General features: G+C 44.7%; 2 protein-coding genes across 11 annotated transcripts in view; one reads left to right on the top strand and one right to left on the bottom strand.

Moving 5' to 3' along the window:
* The window catches only part of LOC109884792 (focal adhesion kinase 1-like), a 131,586-nt gene that overhangs the window by 37,365 nt on the left and 74,198 nt on the right, over positions 1-20,023 (top strand). For all 7 annotated transcript variants that reach the window (XR_004207680.1, XM_031816292.1, XM_031816295.1 and 4 more), the window contains exons 5-7: positions 4,322-4,401; positions 4,536-4,598; positions 8,803-8,857. Coding sequence is in view for 6 of the 7 variants with exons in the window: in XM_031816292.1 (XP_031672152.1) it covers positions 4,322-4,401; positions 4,536-4,598; positions 8,803-8,857 (198 nt within the window). In the remaining variant the exon portion in view is untranslated. The remainder of the gene's footprint in view (positions 1-4,321; positions 4,402-4,535; positions 4,599-8,802; positions 8,858-20,023) is intronic.
* Positions 14,760-19,595, bottom strand: LOC109880056 (cytochrome P450 2F3-like). Of its 4 annotated transcripts, XM_031816305.1 has the most exons (3): positions 19,390-19,595; positions 18,084-18,208; positions 14,760-16,557 (listed from the first exon to the last, which is right to left on the bottom strand). In XM_031816305.1, the coding sequence occupies exons 2-3, from the start codon at positions 18,117-18,119 to the stop codon at positions 15,070-15,072; spliced, it is 1,524 nt and encodes a 507-aa protein (XP_031672165.1). In that variant the 5' UTR covers positions 18,120-18,208; positions 19,390-19,595; the 3' UTR covers positions 14,760-15,069. The 4 variants fall into 4 exon arrangements, with proteins under 4 accessions (XP_031672165.1, XP_020327869.1, XP_031672166.1 ...); XM_020472280.2 differs by lacking the exon at positions 18,084-18,208; XM_031816306.1 differs by lacking the exon at positions 18,084-18,208 and having other exon boundaries at positions 19,479-19,582.

Genomic DNA, 20,023 nt, shown 5'->3' with positions numbered 1-20,023 from the left:
TGTGGACAGAAACCATATTCAGATTGAGTTGGTACTGTCAGGTGTGGACAGAAACCATATTCAGATTGAGTTATGACTGTCCGGTGTGGACAGAAACCATATTCAGATTGAGTTATGACTGTCCGGTGTGGACAGAAACCATATTCAGATTGAGTTATGACTGTCCGGTGTGGACAGAAACCATATTCAGATTGAGTTATGACTGTCAGGTGTGGACAGAAACCATATTCAGATTGAGTTATGACTGTCAGGTGTGGACAGAAACCCTATTCAGATTGAGTTGGGACCGTCAGGTGTGGACAGAAACCATATTCAGATTGAGTTATGACTGTCAGGTGTGGACAGAAACCATATTCAGATTGAGTTGGGACTGTCAGGTGTGGACAGAAACCATATTCAGATTGAGTTATGACCGACAGGTCTGGACAGAAACCATATTCAGATTGAGTTGGGACTGTCAGGTGTGGACAGAAACCATATTCAGATTGATTTGGTACTGTCAGGTGTGGACAGAAACCATATTCAGATTGAGTTATGACCGACAGGTCTGGACAGAAACCATATTCAGATTGAGTTGGGACTGTCAGGTGTGGACAGAAACCATATTCAGATTGAGTTGGGACTGTCAGGTGTGGACAGAAACCATATTCAGATTGAGTTATGACCGACAGGTGTGGACAGAAACCATATTCAGATTGAGTTGGGACTGTCAGGTGTGGACAGAAACCATATTCAGATTGAGTTGGGACTGTCAGGTGTGGACAGAAACCATATTCAGATTGAGTTATGACCGACAGGTCTGGACAGAAACCATATTCAGATTGAGTTATGACCGACAGGTCTGGACAGAAACCATATTCAGATTGAGTTGGGACCGTCAGGTGTGGACAGAAACCATATTCAGATTGAGTTGGGACCATCAGGTGAGGAAAGAAACCATATTCAGATTGAGTTGGGACTGTCAGGTGTGGACAGAAACCATATTCAGATTGAGTTGGGACTGTCAGGTGTGGACAGAAACCATATTCAGATTGAGTTGGGACTGTCAGGTGTGCACAGAAACCATATTCAGATTGAGTTGGGACTGTCAGGTGTGGACAGAAACCATATTCAGATTGAGTTATGACAGACAGGTGTGGACAGAAACCATATTCAGATTGAGTTATGACCGACAGGTGTGGACAGAAACCATATTCAGATTGAGTTATGACCGACAGGTCTGGACAGAAACCATATTCAGATTGAGTTATGACCGACAGGTCTGGACAGAAACCATATTCAGATTGAGTTATGACCGACATGTGTGGACAGAAACCATATTCAGATTGAGTTATGACCGACATGTGTGGACAGAAACCATATTCAGATTGAGTTATGACCGACAGGTGTGGACAGAAACCATATTCAGATTGAGTTATGACCGACAGGTGTGGACAGAAACCATATTCAGATTGAGTTATGACCGACAGGTGTGGACAGAAACCATATTCAGATTGAGTTATGACCGACCGACAGGTGTGGACAGAAACCATATTCAGATTGAGTTATGACCGACAGGTGTGGACAGAAACCATATTCAGATTGAGTTATGACCGACAGGTGTGGACAGAAACCATTCAGTGTTCTTCCCTCTCTGTTTATCAGAGAAATACACTGTTGTGTATTGTGATTTTTTTCACAACAGGTAGAGGACAATGTGTGACAACGTCAGCTGGCTATACTTCAAATGGCTGCAGGCTATATAAACTCTGTTAAATAGCTTCTGGTGACATTGAAACGGCCCTGCTGGGGTGGTACAGTGTGACTGAGAGTGTGTTATATAGCTGTCTGGGCTGCTGGCCAGAGGTTCTTAGAGAATAAACCCACCAGAAAGTCCAACATTTGTAAGCTGTGTGTGGCTACAGTCTGGTAGCATCACCTATTGGGTGATACGAACGGCAGCCATTCCCTGCTGGGTGATACGAACGGCAGCCCTCACCTGCTGAGTGATACGAATGGCAGCCCTCACCTGCTGGGTGATACGAACGGCAGCCATCACCTGCTGGGTGATACGAACGGCAGCCCTCACCTGCTGGGTGATACGAACGGCAGCCATCACCTGCTGGGTGATACGAATGGCAGCCATCCCCTGCTGGGTGTTAGGAACGGCAGCCATCACCTGCTGAGTGATACGAACGGCAGCCATCACCTGCTGAGTGATACGAACGGCAGCCATCCCCTGCTGAGTGATACGAATGGCAGCCATTCCCTGCTGAGTGATACGAATAGCAGCCATCCCCTGCTGGGTGATACGAACGGCAGCCATCTCCTGCTGGGTGATACGAACGGCAGCCATTCCCTGCTGGGCGATACGAACGGCAGCCATTCCCTGCTGGGTGATACGAACGGCAGCCATCACCTGCTGGGTGATACGAACGGCAGCCATCCCCTGCTGGGTGATACGAACGGCAGCCATCCCCTGCTGGGTGATACGAACGGCAGCCATCTCCTGCTGGGTGATACGAACGGCAGCCATCTCCTGCTGGGTGATACGAACGGCAGCGATTCAACATATAGAACCACCTAGAAATGAATAGACATTGATGGCTGATGTTCTGGTCAGAGGTGATACGACGGCCACCTGCTGCTGTTAAATACAAGCTTTGGTGTTTTCTCTCTTAGAGATCTGAGGTAGCCTCAAGTCTCGTGGCTCATTAACGTCCATGTGAGCTGGACCCATCAGCTGCAGCTCAGTCAGACTAACGAATTAATAATATAATCATATAATATATGCCATTTAGGATACTATTTTATCCAAAGCGACTAACGCATGGGTGGGCCAGGGAATCGAACCCGCTATCTTGGCATTGCTTTACCAGCTGAGCATCTGATGACAACCACAAGTAACTGAGGACCTCTTTCCATCTACCTGTTCCTGTCTTAAAATAGATTCACAATGCTCTCTACACTACCTGTCACTACTTTAGTAGTTATCTTTGTCATGGAGAATGACTGTGATGATGTTTCTCAGTTCAAGAGTGAATACATGGAGAATAACTGTGATGATGTTTCTCAGGTCAAGAGTGACTACATGGAGAATGACTGTGATGATGTTTCTCAGTTCAAGAGTGACTACATGGAGAATGACTGTGATGATGTTTCTCAGTTCAAGAGTGACTACATGGAGAATGACTGTGATGATGTTTCTCAGTTCAAGAGTGACTACATGTTGTCATGGAGAATGACTGTGATGATGTTTCTCAGGTCAAGCGTGAATACATGGAGAATGACTGTGATGATGTTTCTCAGGTCAAGAGTGAATACATGGAGAATGACTGTGATGATGTTTCTCAGGTCAAGCGTGAATACATGGAGAATGACTGTGATGATGTTTCTCAGTTCAAGAGTGACTACATGTTGTCATGGAGAATGACTGTGATGATGTTTCTCAGGTCAAGAGTGACTACATGGAGAATGACTGTGATGATGTTTCTCAGGTCAAGCGTGAATACATGGAGAATGACTGTGATGATGTTTCTCAGTTCAAGAGTAAATACATGGAGAATGACTGTGATGATGTTTCTCAGGTCAAGAGTGACTACATGTTGTCATGGAGAATGACTGTGATGATGTTTCTCAGGTCAAGAGTGACTACATGTTGTCATGGAGAATGACTGTGATGATGTTTCTCAGTTCAAGAGTGACTACATGGAGAATGACTGTGATGATGTTTCTCAGTTCAAGAGTGACTACATGGAGAATGACTGTGAGGATGTTTCTCAGTTCAAGAGTGACTACATGTTGTCATGGAGAATGACTGTGATGATGTTTCTCAGGTCAAGTGTGAATACATGGAGAATGACTGTGATGATGTTTCTCAGGTCAAGAGTGAATACATGGAGAATGACTGTGATGATGTTTCTCAGGTCAAGCGTGAATACATGGAGAATGACTGTGATGATGTTTCTCAGGTCAAGAGTGACTACATGTTGTCATGGAGAATGACTGTGATGATGTTTCTCAGGTCAAGAGTGACTACATGTTGTCATGGAGAATGACTGTGATGATGTTTCTCAGTTCAAGAGTGACTACATGTTGTCATGGAGAATGACTGTGATGATGTTTCTCAGGTCAAGAGTGACTACATGTTGTCATGGAGAATGACTGTGATGATGTTTCTCAGTTCAAGAGTGACTACATGTTGTCATGGAGAATGACTGTGATGATGTTTCTCAGGTCAAGAGTGACTACATGTTGTCATGGAGAATGACTGTGAGGATGTTTCTCAGTTCAAGAGTGACTACATGTTGTCATGGAGAATGACTGTGATAATGTTTCTCAGGTCAAGAGTGACTACATGTTGGAGGTAGCTGATCGAGTCGACCAAGACATTGCACTTAAATTGGGCTGCCTTGAAATCAGGTGAGTTCTATTTCAAATACTTGATATTTGATATCTTATAAACAGTGAATTCATGTACTCGTCCAATATTCCATAATTAGATATACATTTTGACAACTCACAAATTGTTTATTATCTTTTGTTTTCTGTTACAGGAGATTTTTTAGGGAAATGCGAGGAAATGCCCTGGATAAGAAATCAAATTATGAATTACTAGAGTAAGTGATTATTTTACTTAAAGACCCAGTGCAGTCAAAAACTAGATTTTACTTGTGTTTTATATATATTTCCACACTATGAGGTTGGAATAATACTGTGAAGTTGTGAAAATGATGATAATGCCCTTTTAGTGTAAGAGCTGTTTGAAAAGACTGCCTGCAATATCAGCCTGTTTTGGTGGGATGGAGTTTTGGCCTGCCTGGTGACATCACCAGGCGGTACATTAGTTAATAGACCAATAAGAAAGAGAGTTCCAAACCTCTCTGTCCATAACTGCTTGTTTTCAGGTTCCCCCTCCACACCCAGACCACTCCAAGACAGTCCTAGAAAAATTATTGCTTGAGAAATTGCTATTTGCTAAGAAGATATTTTTGTTTATTTTTGACAATTTTAGTTGAAAACAATTCCAGTACTTAATTGTTACATATAAACTATTTATATTGAGATTAAAACATGTCTGCATTGGACTTTTAGAAATGATGTATTTCTGTACTAACAACATACACGTAATTATCTTAACACTATCTATGAACAGAGATCCTACAATTCACCTCTATGAGCCTGTGCTGTGCTGAGCCTTTCATCGTGTGTGTCCTCTCTCCTGGCTAGATGTATGTAGGCCAGTGGAAATTGACTGCCTTCCTCGTGAACCTCTCACTCGGGACACTTCGCAAATGGCACCCTATTCCCTATATCTCTGGTCAAAGGTAGTGTAGTATGTAGGGAATAGGATACAATTTGGGACGTAGTCTCTGTTGAAATGTGTCTGATCTATTTATAGTGTTAGAATAATTTATCTTCATTCTCATCACCTTCTACAGCGTCATTATAATGTCCCCACACCCCAGTGATGGCACTGTGATAGTGTGAACAGGACCCCCACTATTTTATAGCCCTTTCAATTCAATTCAAAGGGCTTTATTGGCATGTGAAACATATGTTTACATTGCCAAAGCCTTTCACACTCAGGGAAGGTGGCTGCCCGATAATGTCTGTCAGTTTAACCAAGGATGTGTCTAAAATCACACCCTATTCCCTTTATAGGGTCCTGGTGAAAAGTAATACCCTATTAGGGAATAGGGTGCGATGTGGGATGCAACCCAGGGTTCCTGCTGGGAAACAGCCATGTTAAACTCATTAAGGTCCTTTGGGCTCCCGAGTGGCGCAGCAGTCTAAGGCACTGCATCTCAGTGCTAGAGTTGTCACTACAGACACCCTGGTTCGATTCCAGGCTGTATCACATCCAACCATGATTGGGAGTCCTGTAGGGTGGAGCACAATTGACCCAGCGTCATCCGTGTTAGGGTTTGGCTGGGGTAGGCCGTCATTGTAAATAAGAATTTGTTTCTAACTGACTTTCCTAGTAAAATAAAGGTTAAATAAATCAAATAAAGTGGAACTGACAGCATTTTAGCAACATGACATCTTATTGGCCTCCCGGGTGGCGCAGTGGTTAAGGGCGCTGTACTGCAGCGCCAGCTGTGCCATCAGAGTCCCTGGGTTCGCGCCCAGGCTCTGTCGTAACCGGCCGTGACCGGGAGGTCCGTGGGGCGACGCACAATTGGCCTAGCGTCGTCTGGGTTCGGGAGGGTTTGGTCGGTAGGGATGTCCTTGTCTCATCGCGCACCAGCGACTCCTGTGGCGGGCCGGGCGCAGTGCATGCTAACCAAGGTTGCCAGGTGCACGGTGTACCCTCCGACACATTGGTGCGGCTGGCTTCCGGGTTGGATGTGCGCTGTTAAGAAGCAGTCTGACATCTCATGACATCTTATTAAAATCTCTTCATATACACCCCAAGGAAGAATAAAAAACGATATGAGGGGAAAAGTCAGTGCATCCCGAATGGAAGCAGCAAACAATGTACCAGGCCAGCTGTGATTTACAACCTCATAGCAATATTTTCTGAAATGTATTGGTGAATTATATTAATCTTGCATTGAACTGCATTAATCTACAATGCCTTAGTGTATGCCATGGAACGCTGAGTCAAGTAGAACCTATTTTTAAAACATCTTATGAAATTAATTTTGTAGTATGAACTGGGAATTTGATGATGTTGAGTGATATTATGATTGTCTGTTTGTTTCATATCTGCAAAGCAGTTAAAACGCTATCAGTTCCAATTTAACTGAGCAGCTTCACACTGTCACCACTGGTTACCACAGAATCCTGTCTCTGGCTTATTCACAACAAAAAAGATGCAATTTGAAGATTTGACCTATCAGCCACAGCGTGTAGGCTATGGCTACTGTACGTCCCAAGTGGCACACTGTTCCTTACATACTGTGCTACTTTTGTCTCACTATGTAAGGCACTATAGGGAATACCGTGCCATTGGGGACGCAGCCTATATCAGGAGCTAGTTTTATGTTCCTCATTGGAGCACGGTGGTGGTGGAGGAGAAAGGCCGTTGGTGACTTTATGTTCCTCATTGGAGCACGGTGGTGGAGGAGGAGAAAGGCCGTTGGTGACTTTATGTTCCTCATTGGAGCACGGTGGTGGTGGAGGTGAAATGCCGTTGGTGACTTTATGTTCCTCATTGGAGCACGGTGGTGGAGGAGGAGGAGAAAGGCAGTTGGTGACTTTATGTTCCTCATTGGAGCACGGTGGTGGTGGAGGTGAAAGGCCGTTGGTGACTTTATGTTCCTCATTGGAGCACGGTGGTGGAGGAGGAGGAGAAAGGCTGTTGGTGACTTTATGTTCCTCATTGGAGCACGGTGGTGGTGGTGGAGGCGAAAGGCCGTTGGTGACTTTATGTTCCTCATTGGAGCACGGTGGTGGTGGAGGAGGAGAAAGGCCGTTGGTGACTTTATGTTCCTCATTGGAGCACGGTGGTGGTGGAGGAGGAGAAAGGCCGTTGGTGACTTTATGTTCCTCATTGGAGCACGGTGGTGGAGGAGGAGGAGAAAGGCCGTTGGTGACTTTATGTTCCTCATTGGAGCACGGTGGTGGTGGAGGAGGAGAAAGGCCGTTGGTGACTTTATGTTCCTCATTGGAGCACGGTGGTGGTGGAGGAGGAGAAAGGCCGTTGGTGACTTTATGTTCCTCATTGGAGCACGGTGGTGGTGGAGGAGGAGAAAGGCCGTTGGTGACTTTATGTTCCTCATTGGAGCACGGTGGTGGTGGAGGAGGAGAAAGGCCGTTGGTGACTTTATGTTCCTCATTGGAGCATAGTGATGGTGGAGGAGAAAGGCCGTTGGTGACTTTATGTTCCTCATTGGAGCACAGTGATGGTGGAGGAGAAAGGCCGTTGGTGACTTTATGTTCCTCATTGGAGCATAGTGATGGTGGAGGAGAAAGGCCGTTGGTGACTTTATGTTCCTCATTGGAGCACGGTGGTGGAGGTGGAGGTGAAAGGCCGTTGGTGACTTTATGTTCCTCATTGGATCACGGTGGTGGTGGTGGAGGAGAAAGGCCGTTGGTGACTTTATGTTCCTCATTGGAGCACGGTGGTGGAGGTGGAGGTGAAAGGCCGTTGGTGACTTTATGTTCCTCATTGGAGCACGGTGGTGGTGGAGGTGAAAGGCCGTTGGTGACTTTATGTTCCTCATTGGAGCACGGTGGTGGTGGAGGTGAAAGGCCGTTGGTGACTTTATGTTCCTCATTGGAGCACGGTGGTGGAGGAGGAGGTGAAAGGCCGTTGGTGACTTTATGTTCCCAGAGCAAATGATTTGTTTGTTCTGGACATATTTGCGTTAGTATGTGTTTTCTGACTGACTGTGTGTTGCAGAGCCAGAACAACACCACTCCACCACACGGGGATATTAGAAAGCCAAACTGCCTGGGTGAATGGTGATGTTATATATAGATAGGCCAGACTGTGTACTTGGCCGATACAGAGAGAGGCCGCTGGCTGGATCTTAACCAAATGATAGGGCTATAGAGGGGTGGGGAGTGTGTGGCGTTGACTACACAGTAGCTAGCTATGGAAATGGCCTTAGTCCTGTTGCCATCTGACAGGTGCTCTATCTGGAGCCAACTGAAAACAGAGTCGTTCTTTAAGAGGGAATTATGCTGTTTTAAAGACAATCTCTTTTTAAATAACTCTCCGTTTAAAAAAAAAAAATGTAGAAGTAGTGTTTTCACATGCCAGGCTTGATACAGAGTCAGTGACAATGAAAATGGCAGGTTTTGGTGAAATGAGCACACATTCTTGTTGATCAATGCTGTAATGCAGTACTCTTTCTGCTCTGTCCTCTGCAGAAAAGATGTGGGTTTACGAAGATTCTTCCCCAAGAGTTTGCTGGACTCTGTGAAGGTAAGAAGACCTTCTTTGCTCTCTTTCCCCATCCTGGGGGTTCTAACATAGGCCTCTGCAAATAGGGAGATGCCATTGTTCAGATTGAAACAGTGTCATCACCTGGCTGGCTGGCTGCTCCTCATAGTCTTACCCCAGAGAATAGGTGTCCCAGTTCTGCACAAACCTCACAGTCCTGTTGGAAACCGTTCCGGTGGAATGGTCAGGCTCTCTCTTCATCCTTCATCCTCTCTGTTTCTGTGTCTGCCCTTACAGGGCTCCAGACTGTGACCATTTACTCAAATTTTGCGACCCTTTGACTTAGCTGTACAAGTTAAATGTATTACTAGTCACACTGGTGCGATCTGCACATTCTACCTGGTCACCTCAATCAAAACGTATTTTGATTTTGTGCAAACAAAACCATGAATTTGTCAAACAGTAAAGTGCATTATCCTCATGACTCCTATAATAAAAGTGTTGTCCCTGCCACTGTGCCCGGCTGCTGGCATGAGCAAGCCTCTCACACTCTCTCTCCCCCCTTGTGCACTGCCAAAAATGCCTGCCTCTCCCTCCCACGGATGCTTGCTTCCAGCACACCAAACCCCAACCCCTGTCACTCAAGCAGGCAGCACAGTTCTTCCAAAGAGAGTGGAAATAAAAAGGCCTAGAAACTGCTTCTCCATTAGAAATCCCAGATCATCCTTGTAGGTGATGTCGTGGCGACATTATCTAGCTTAGCTCATGTGCAGAAACATGTCACCGGGTCTAATGGTCGTGTCGATCTTCGCATGTGCAGGTCATCAAATCAAAGGCAATTCTTAGATATACAGTTGTTTTTTATGAAAATGAAAACATATCAGTTTGTCAAATTAGGTTTTGCCTTTAGATTTTGAGAAAAGCCCAAACTGTGATGTTGGGCCTCTGGGTTTAGAAACTCTGTGTTTCCTCGCTGTTTACATTCTCTCAGCATGCAATCAATGCATGCACTCAACAGATGCTTCCAAAACAAGAAGGATACCTCTTTCCACATTGCTTCTTGATATGAATCCATGTGTTTTCTGTTCTGTTCTTGCTCTCTGCAAAGCACTAGTCAGTTAGTCTTAGGAAGCTGGCATATGCCTAAATGAATGCTAATTGCTAACTAAAAGCCATTTAGCTCATGTACTGAGCTAGGGCAGAGCAAATAGGATCTCTAATACAGATTGCTACTAGCCAGCAGTGGTGGTGCTGTAAGTCAGGGTGTTGTTTGTCCAATGGTATGAATTAGAGAGCCTATATTCTTTATATCTTTGTCTAAATATAACATCATATATCAAATGTATGTCTGTTACAGTATGTTGGATGACTGTCATTCATATTCCATTCAACCAGCTCAATGTAACATTGCTAGGTTTAGGCAACTTACTACATGGGTTGTATCAACCTATCCTATGAATGAAGGTGGTCATTTCCTTTTATGACCTCAGGACATGTGTCGGTATTACCCTAATGACCATCAGGTCCTAATGGTCTGGTCCTCAGGGCTCTACTGTCCCTCCATCAGGTCCTAATCGCCTGGTACTCAGGGCTCTACTATCCCTCCATCAGGTCCTAATGGCCTGGTACTCAGGGCTCTACTGTCCATCCATCAGGTCCTAATGGCCTGGTACTCAGGGCTCTATTATCCCTCCATCAGGTCCTAATGGCCTGGTACTCAGGGCTCTACTGTCCCCCCATCAGGTCCTAATGGCCTGGTACTCAGGGCTCTATTTCTCCCTCCATCAGGTCCTAATGGCCTGGTACTCAGGGCTCTATTATCCCTCCATCAGGTCCCAATGGCCTGGTACTCAGGGCTCTACTGTCCCCCCATCAGGTCCTAATGGCCTGGTACTCAGGGCTCTATTGTCCCTCCATCAGGTCGTAATGGCCTGGTACTCAGGGCTCTATTATCCCTCCATCAGGTCCTAATGGCCTGGTACTCAGGGCTCTATTATCCCCCCATCAGGTCCTAATGGCCTGGTACTCAGGGCTCTATTATCCCTCCATCAGGTCCTAATGGCCTGGTACTCAGGGCTCTACTGTCCCCCCATCAGGTCCTAATGGCCTGGTACTCAGGGCTCTATTATCCCTCCATCAGGTCCTAATGGCCTGGTACTCAGGGCTCTATTATCCCTCCATCAGGTCCTAATGGCCTGGTACTCAGGGCTCTACTGTCCCTCTAACCACTCTGACATCAATGCAAATGCAATGGAAAAATCAAATCAAACACTGATCATCAAAACAGCCTCATGATCATCAATTTGAAGAAAGAAGTGCAAAAGCAGGTTGAAACTGAGTGTAAATCATCGTCGTTGTGGATGTTATTTCATAGCCTATTGCAACTAAATTTACATTTGGGATTTGTGATGATTAATTCAGAACACCCATATGCTTATTAGAGTTTATGCATATGCATAGATATTATTAATATGTACAATCTGAATCTGAGGTTTATGAGCCCAAACCTGAAAAAAAAACTGAATTAAAATGATGATTGTGCTGTTATACAATATATAGCCTACCACATATTACAAATGGCAGAAAAACATAAAACAAACTGATTTAAGATCTTTGGTATTAATGGACTCTTCTATACTCCAAAATGAAACACATTCGAGTAATGGCCTTTGAGTGTGGACTGTATCATCATGCATACTGTATGTACTGGTTATGTTATGCTACACTCCAACATTTCTATCCATGAGTCTGGTAGAGAACACATAAGCCTTAAGTGATGCTGTTGGTTCATTGATTGTGCAGGGCGGCTTACAACTAGTTTACGATTATAGTGCATTTTTGTATGATTTGGAATTTGTGTGAAGCACAGCTCTGCTATAAAACCCAAGTAGGTTTTCCTGCATCATTGAAAGACTGAACGTTGCGAGTGCACAGCCTCCATTCACTATTGGAGTGCATATGGATTACATGTTTTTTTTCCCCTGTTCCTGTTCCTGCCCTTTTGATAATGGGACATTCTAAATCTAAACTAATTTGACATCTCAGTAAAGACAAGTTTCAATTGAGAATCGTCTGCTGGGTGAAAATATGATGACTTGATGAGAGAACAGCCTAAAGAGCCTAAAGCACAGGCTTTATTTTTTTGACTTTCTCAGATCATCAATAGCCTATATTCGATACATGCAGCCAATATATGTTTTGATTTCTAAGACATTCTAAGGTTTGTACCATTCACAGCTAAAGTTGCCAAGTAACTCTAAATCTAATGAATAGGACCTGTTTCAAATGTTCACTTTTACACTCAACATAGCCACTTCATATGCACACTCACTCCAGAATGGGAAAAATATCCTTTCTATTTTATTCAGCTCAAGTTCAATTCTATTCTTCTAACTATTAAATCATATATACAATAATGGCATGGGACTTCTAAGTATATCTTGTCAGTTAAATGAACAAGCCTACAGCCTATGGCAGGGAGCATAGCCACATAACATACAGAAGAGCAACTCAGATTCTGTTCTTCTGGGATACTTTTTACTCAGATCATAATGTTTTTTTAGACCTGACTAAAATAAATAATGGATTTATTGTGATGGTGTATAATAAATTGATTTATTCGACTTTTTAAATTTGGATGTTCCGAAGGCACACATCAACTTGTTTATGTTAACTAACATCTTATAAGCGGCTTGAGTATCGCCCAGTATCCTCAAACGGCACTGGGAACCCAGTCAACTTCTCTGCGCCCCGGCGTAGGTGGGGGTTTAATGAACTGTCAACTACCGTGAGACCGGCAGCCTTTTGCATGACAATAACCGTCTGACAACATTTCATGACCGCCACAGCACTAGGCAAGACAAAATAGTGCCTTTGAACGGGGTATGATAATAGGTGTCCGGCGCATTGGTTTGTGTAAAGAACTGCAAAGCTGCTGGGTTTTTCACACTCAACAGTTTCCCGTGTGTATCAAGAATGGTCCACCACTCAAAGGACATCCAGAAGTTTTGATACATATACTGTATCTCTACCTGAATATACATGATCTACGTGATCATTGGTCTTCAGCAGTCATAAAGGTTTGCCTTATTTACTTTAAAAGAACTACTAAAATAGTGCTTTTGTCAGACAGCATAGGCAGCAGCTCTATACAGATGAGATGATGACTTGGAATGAAATAATAAAGTCATCAAATAAAACAAATGTAATATACACAACAACTGAAATATGTTATTAAAGTAAAGTACTGTGAATCCATGATGGTTAATAAGAGATCAGCAGTAATGAGCATCACTACCATCATGGGGTTTTTATTCATGGTTTTATTCTGTGTTACAGCATTCAACCCACATAATACATTTAATGTTAAAACATTTTTTTACCGTCATTTAAAAAAAAAATGATGAAACCGAACTGACCTCAAAAAGCACTAATCGCTCAGCACTATTTTGTTTCAACTTTATTTAACCAGGTAAGCATACAGTCAATAATACAGTAGAAACATAAGTCTATATACGATGTGAGCAAATGAGGTGAGATAAGGGAGGTAAAGGCAAAAAAAAAGGCCATGATGGAGAAGTAAATACAATATAGCAAGTAAAACACTGGAATGGTTGATTTGCAGTGGAAGAATGTTCCGAAGTAGAAATAATCAAATCAAATCAAATTGTATCAAATGTTATTTTTATAGCCCTTCTTACATCAGCTGATATCTCAAAGTGCTGTACAGAAACCCAGCCTAAAACCCCAAACAGCAAGCAATGCAGGTGTAGAAGCACGGGGTGCATAGGAGCAAAATAAATAAATACAGTAGGGGAAGAGGTAGTTGTTTGGGCAAAATTATAGATGGGCTATGTACAGGTGCTGTAATCTGTGAGCTGCTCTGACAGCTGGTGCTTAAAGCTAGTGAGGGAGATAAGTGTTTCCAGTTTCTGAGATTTTTGTAGTTCGTTCCAGTCATTGGCAGCAGAGAACTGGAAGGAGAGGCGGCCAAAGGAAGAATTGGTTTTGGGGGTGACCAGAGAGATATACCTGCTGGAGCACGTGCTACAGGTGGGTGCTGCTAAGGTGACCAGCGAGCTGAGATAAGGGGGGACTTTACCTAGCAGGGTCTTGTAGATGACATGGAGCCAGTGGGTTTGGCGACGAGTATAAAGCGAGGGCCAGCCAACGAGAGCGTACAGGTCGCAGTGGTGGTTAGTATACGGATGGCCCTGTGATAGACTGCATCCAATTTATTGAGTAGGGTATTGGAGGCTATTTTGTAAATGACATCGCCGAAGTCGCGGATCGGTAGGATGGTCAGTTTTACGAGGGTATGTTTGGCAGCATGAGTGAAGGATGCTTTGTTACGAAATAGGAAGCCAATTCTAGATTTAACTTTGGATTGGAGATGTTTGATGTCGCTAGTCCAGTCGTCAAGGCCCGGGGGGCTCCGCATCGGCAGTAAAACCGGTCCGGATAGGTGATTGTAGCCCAGGAGTGGCTGATGGAACTCTTTAGCTGGCTAGCTCCGGAATAATTTATGTTTGCTCCGAGACTGACATCGGATAGCAGCTAGCTAGCTGCAAGATCCAGGTGTAAATGTCCAGAGCTTGCGGTAGAAATCTGGGGATAGGTCCGGTATGCTCTGGTCTGAGTCGCGTTGTACAAAACTGGCGATAACTTTTCAGGCTAAAGGATAGCTGATGACCACCAAACGTGGTTAGTTGAATATTAACGTTAGCCAGTAAACTGACGCTTCTTTGTGGATTTCAGATTTGAGGTGAATAATACTTTTTTTTTACATGGTGAGGTGGGTTGCAGGAGAGTGTTTTGAAGTTTATATTTTTACAGAAAAAAAAAAGAAAAAAAAGATATGCGAAGAAAAGATGAAAATATAAATGTAAATATATATATACACAGGACACGACAAGACGAGGACAAAGAGGACTTCACTCCCAGGACCCTGAGTTTCTCCTGATCCACCTATACTGACCAGAAAAATCTCCAATCATTCGTTGTTAAAGAACACACATCACAAAGTATCACAAAGCATCACATTGTCATGAAAAACAAAACAAAAAACAGACACCCGTCCCTCAGTGGAGGCTGCTGAGGGGAGAACGGCTCATAATAATAATGGCTGGAACAAGCTTATGAAATGGCATCAGACATATGGGAACCAACCTCCTGTGCTGTCCCTACCTCCCTCATCTCTACTCCTCCTCCTCCTGAGTACTCCTCCTGTAGTTCGGCTGTAATTCCCCTCCTGGTCAGCGGGGTGTAGCGATGAGCTGGTAGTGACGCGGCACGTTAGTGAAACTGCTGAACTCTGGGCTGAGGTCAATGCTGTCAGGTCCTCCAGGGCAGGAGAAGGAGAAATGTTGCAGCAGAGACACCAGGAGCAGAAAGATCTCCATACGAGCCAGAGACTCTCCCACACAGGCACGCTTACCTGCAGAGAAAACCAAGAAGGCAGGGTTTTTCTGGAAGTTTCCGTTCTGATCAAGGAAGTGATTGGGATTGAAGGTTGTGGGCGTGGCCCAGTGGTCCTGGTCTCTCAGAACAGAGTGCAGCATTGGAAGGATCACGGTGCCCTGAGGGATAGTGTACCCTCTGAATGAGATATTCTTGGTAGCATAGTGCGGGAGGTTCAATGGGGCGATGTCCAGGAAGCGCTGCACCTCGTGGATGACGGCTTCTGTGAAGGGGAGGGACTTCCTGTCCTCCATTTGAGGGACGCGCTGTCGGCCAATCACTGTGTCGATCTCCTGCTGAACGTGCTCCTGAATGTCGGGGTATTTGAGGAGCAGCATGAAGGCGTATCTGAGAGTGGTGCTGGTGGTCTCTGTTCCTGCAAGGAAGAGGTCCAACACTGTGGACACCAGGTTCTCGTAATGGAACTCAGAGGAGGACACATCCTTCTCCTGGTTGAGTCTGGTGAGGAAGCAGTCTGTGAAGTCTCTAGGGTTGCCTGGGTCAATGGTCTCCTGGTGCTCATGGATCTTTTTCATCACAAAGCCTCTCAACTCGTCCATCTGGCCGAACACGACTTGCTGCCGACCAGGCAGGTGTTCCATCAGCCAGGGGAAGATGTTGTACAGCTGTCCACAGGGGCTGCTTCCAAAGCGCAGTACAGCTGAGAGGATGTTGAGCAAGTGCAGGAAGTTGTCATCGTCATAGCCAAAGCGCTGGCCGAACACCAGGGAGCAGATGACGTTGGACACGGTGCGACTCAGGAATGGATGAGGATCGAAGGGCACGGCTTTAGTGGCGACCAGACTGTCTATGAGGTGTTGGCTCTCCTCCTGTACCCACTCCTCCATCCTCTTACGGCCCATCCCAAAGTCTCTCAGCGTGGTCAGGGTGAAACGACGCAGCTGGCGCCAACGCTCCCCATTACTGATGGCCAGGCCGTATCCCCTGGTAACAAGGACCAGGAAGGGGACAGGAGCTCGTCCTGTGAAATCCTCAGCCTGGTCCACCAGAGCCTCCTTGACTGCCCCGTACCCCACCAGCACCACGGCTCGCTGGAGCCCAAGATACACTGTCATCACTGGCCCATACACACCACTCCACTTGGTGAGGGTCTTGAAGGGGGCCTGTTTGTCAATCTGAAGCAGGTTGCCTAGAAGCGGCAGGGCGCAGGGTCCTGGGGGTAGATGGACATGTCTCTGTCTCCTCAGCCTGAACAACCACAGTAGAAGCAACAACACCAGGCCTCCCAACACCACGCTACTACACATCTCCATTGTTCCAGCCTGCAAAACAAACAACAACGTCTCTTGTTAATGTTCTTCTTCTTATGTAGTACTATATTGCATCACTCCAATATTGTATCCTTCCGCGCGGCAAGATGCATTCAGAGTAAGAATTTTCTGATTAGTCCTCTGTACCGGGTTATGTTGCGGCTGACCCCCCCCCCCCCCCCCTTAAATAGCTGCAGCGGCACTACTTCCACCTCTTCTCTTTCTCTGCGCATTCCTGAGACGATTTGCTAGGTAAGAGCTGTATAACTTAGTGTATAGGGCAGACGTATACCCACAGCTATTCAATAGCTTGGAGCAGCTAGCTAGCCTCTCCATCTGGGTGCTCTGTTGTCCCCCTCCAACCCCCATCCTCTTTTCCCTTAGAAACTCACATACAGCTCTATTACACTGCGGGTGAAACTACCATGCCCAGTATGGTGTTTCGCTGTGAAAAAGGCAAGGTGTCTCTGTCCACAGGCAGCGGCCTGCGTCTTAGAAGGCGGAGCCCAGCAGTCAATCTGAAACACACACTGCCAATGCTGCCGTCCCATGCATAGAGACATTAAACACTGAACACCTCCTTTTATACTGTTTTCACACTGTGTATTTATTCACTAGACTTTTGACATGTTATCATTCTAATATAATTACTAATGTACATTGCATTTTTTGTTAGTGTTTATACACACCGCGTATTTATATACTGGACTCTTGACATAACTAATATAAAGTATTTACTAGGGGTTTAACGGTTCGCTAAACCCACGGTTCAGTACGTATTGCGATTTTGGCGTCACGGTTCAGTTTTGGGTATGATACAGCGGAAAAATGAAATTCCAACCGGTACTGTAGTTAATTTTAGCGGGCCTTGCGAGGGGCCTTGCGAGGAAGAGGAGGGGCCTTTTGGTGAGTGTACTGTGAGCAAGTGAAACAGGAGCAAGAAGGAGGAAGGGAGAGGCAGTAACCAACTGAACTGACTTGCGCTAGTAGACTAACTTCTAGCTTGTCAGAGCTAGGTTGTTTATCATCCAATATGATTACGTAGTACCTGTCTTGACTGCATCAAACCTTGAGAAGCTAGTTGGCTAAGATAGCTAGGCTAATTGAGTCTTCATGTGCTTTCTCCCTGTCCTACAGAATTTTTCTGCTCATCCTCATCCTCATCAGTTCTGGTGCCTATGTCTCAGGGTCTTCTGGTGTTGAAGCCCTGGTTGACTGAATATTTCTGAATGGGTTCAGATGAAAGGAATGTCGACCTCCCTCCTAACCCCTCATTCTGGACAAGGGTTCTGTCTGAGTAGTCGCTGGTTAACTAGGGGCATCCCCCAGCGTGCTGTGCTCGGCTGGGGCAATGGACACTTCATTTCACAGATGCAACCAATGCAAAAGGTTTTATCGGCTTTTGTTTGCTAGAGTGAGAGCGTTCTGGGCCAGGGCCGACCTGAACAGACTCTCATGTTGTTACTGCAGCATTTCGGCTGGTCGGCAGGCCTTTAACCTTTTGCTGTGGTGGTGGATTCTTTTGGAGGAGTTACTACCTCGTGGGCCCTACTCAGAGTTCCCCTCTTGGACATTTGCGCCTCGGCCAGTTGGGTGCTGTCTAGCACATGTTGACCCCATCTATGTGGTCAGGAGGGCTGTTCATGGTGTTGTATCTGCTTATCTGGGAAGGGGCAGAGGGACACAGCAACCGTGACTGCTCTGAGCTCAGTCCGGACTGGACTTTGCTCTTTGTCTGGCCAAAGACTAGTTCACTGATATATCTGGTACTGTGATACCATATTGGAGTGATCCAATATAGTGCTACATAACAAAGCCTTCATACAGTATGTAACCATGGTCATGGGAGGTATTGGATTACTCCAATCCTTTTTGTCGGTGATCTAGTGCGCCTCGAATAAGGACACGAGGTGGAAGTGGTGCGACTGCAACTATTTAAGGGGGGCAGCCGCAGTACCATGGTTGTGGTCAATCCTACAAATTCAATTCTAATTCAATTCTCTCTCCCTGTAAATAACATTCAATTCAATTCAAAATTCAGGTCAGTTTTTTAATTTGGAGATAATTCAATTCCTCAAAATTCCAGTGTTTGGTAAATTCCAAGAATTGAATTCCCAATTCAATATTATCCACAACAATTCCACAAATTCAAATTGAATTCCCTCAGGCTTTCAAGCTCATCATGTCACTGTTCAGACAGCCTACAGTAGCTATACTGGAAATATAGGAATACATTCTTGGAAAAAAGGTGCTATCTAGAACCTAAAATGGTTCTCCGGTTGTCCCCATAGGAGAACCCTGTGAAGAACCATTTTTGGTTCCATTTAGAACCCTGTTGGGTTCCATGTAGAGCCTCTACATGGAACCCAACAGGGTTCTACCTGGAACCAAAAATGGTTCTTCACAGGGTTCTCCTATGGGGACAACCGGAGAACCCTGTTTGGTTCCAGGTAGAACCCTGTTGGGTTCCATGTAGAGCCTCTACATGCAACCCAACAGGGTTCTACCTGGAACCAAAAAGGGTTATCCTACGGGGATAGCCGAAGAACCCTTTTGGAACCATTTTTTCTAAGAGCGTAGATTATTAAATACAAATCCCACAGAACATTTTGATACTATGTGCATTAATTCCATTAACTGGGAAATGTAAAATATTAAATTCCAAAGATTAAATGTTTTTATAATTCACTTCCAATTTAAAAAAAAATCCAAACAGTCTAATTTCAATTCAAGTCAAATTCCATAACTGAAAAAAAAATAATAATAATAATTTTAAAAATTCTCCACTTCAGGAGTGAATTTAATGGAATTTCTAATTAAATGGGAATTGACTCCTGGACTAACCTGAAAATCCTTACTCGGAATGTATCCTGCGGCACGGAAGGATACCATATTGGAGTGATCCAATAGCTCACATAACCGTGTTTACATACTTAATCTTCGTTGTTGTTGTTTCTTCTTTAACCCACCTATCTATCTTTAGTGTTTTCCCTCTCTCTGTGTTGCTCTCTGTCTCTGTTGCCTGCCTGACTGTGTGTGTGTGTGTGTGTGATGCAGAGATAAGGGTGTGTGTTGGAACTTACTGTACTGGAACAGAAGTGAACAACGGATGATGTGATTGGCTGCTGAGTCGTGCTGACATACTTTACACAGATTGCACCTTCACCCCAATCCCTTCCTGCTTTTTAGAATCTGAGGCCAACATTAACAAAGCAGATGACAGTGCAGAAATGACCAGGAGTGGAAAGGACTAATATCTAATACTTTGTCTGTCTCGGTTTTAAAACTTTTATTTGTATTTTTTATTAAACACATTTCCCCCAGGAAATGTTTACTGTTTTAAACATAATTTCCTGCAATTCTGCGTATTTTGACATGAATATAGGCCTATGACCAGGGTGGAAAACAGGTCAGATGTATTCAGGATGACTTCGTTACTGGACAGTGAGATCCAGAAGTATTTGGACAGTGACACATT

Source organism: Oncorhynchus kisutch, unplaced genomic scaffold (assembly GCF_002021735.2).
Source record: "Oncorhynchus kisutch isolate 150728-3 unplaced genomic scaffold, Okis_V2 scaffold772, whole genome shotgun sequence".
NCBI classification, from domain to species: Eukaryota; Metazoa; Chordata; class Actinopteri; order Salmoniformes; family Salmonidae; genus Oncorhynchus; species Oncorhynchus kisutch.
This window is presented reverse-complemented; position numbering and strand designations above follow the sequence as displayed.

Bases quoted from the DNA above. Each gene is read 5' to 3' on its own strand.
- LOC109880056 (XM_020472280.2), bottom strand. From the start codon at position 19,437: ATGGTATCCTTCCGTGCCGCAGGATACATTCCGAGTAAGGATTTTCAG. The intron at 16,558-19,389 runs GTTAGTCCAGGA...TTTGTTTTGCAG, and splicing joins TTCCGAGTAAGGATTTTCAG to GCTGGAACAATGGAGATGTG.